Source organism: Aplysia californica, unplaced genomic scaffold (assembly GCF_000002075.1).
Source record: "Aplysia californica isolate F4 #8 unplaced genomic scaffold, AplCal3.0 scaffold00001, whole genome shotgun sequence".
NCBI lineage: Eukaryota > Metazoa > Mollusca > Gastropoda > Aplysiida > Aplysiidae > Aplysia > Aplysia californica.
The window spans coordinates 1627958-1628428 of NW_004797271.1; the positions used below are offsets into that span (position 1 = coordinate 1627958).

A 471-nucleotide genomic window follows, 5' to 3' on the forward strand; every position below is an offset into this window, starting at 1 on the left:
CCCCCCCCCCCCCCCCCCCTCCCCCATTTCCATTTCGTCTCGATTTCTAATACCCTTTTCATCATTTCCCTTATAAAGGTGCTGGCCATCTGCTTCATCCGTAAGATTCTGGACTGCATCTTCACCCAATATGAGCTTAGTTGGCTGGACCATCTGCTCCCCTCTATAAAAAAGGACAAGGCCCAGGTAATCTTGGAACAGGTTATCTCAATGGATGCCAAGCGCAGGTTTAGCCTTTTCAGAAAACCGGTCCGCCGATCCCCCTCTCCTTTCACTCGAGGAGAAGAGCCAATATTTAAAACAAGGATGAAAATGAAGGTGGAAACACGCTTCCAAGATGACATTCTGACGTGCTTCTGAATTATGCATGTACTTACACAGTAAACATATTATAATAGACACATACAGGTGCCCTTATACAAACAAATAGACACGCGTGTGCAACTATGCTCGTGCAAATACTCACAGACA

At 45.9% G+C, this 471-nt stretch overlaps 1 protein-coding gene across 2 annotated transcripts in view; it reads left to right on the top strand.

Annotated features, from left to right (window-relative positions):
* Window positions 1-186, top strand: part of LOC101856139 (electrogenic sodium bicarbonate cotransporter 1) — a gene marked incomplete at its 3' end in the record, with an annotated part of 58274 nt that extends 58088 nt beyond the window's left edge. For both annotated transcript variants that reach the window (XM_005088815.2, XM_013080322.1), the window contains 1 exon segment: window positions 79-186. In XM_005088815.2, coding sequence (XP_005088872.2) covers window positions 79-186 — 108 coding nt within the window.
* Window positions 187-471: the final 285 nt, after the last annotated feature.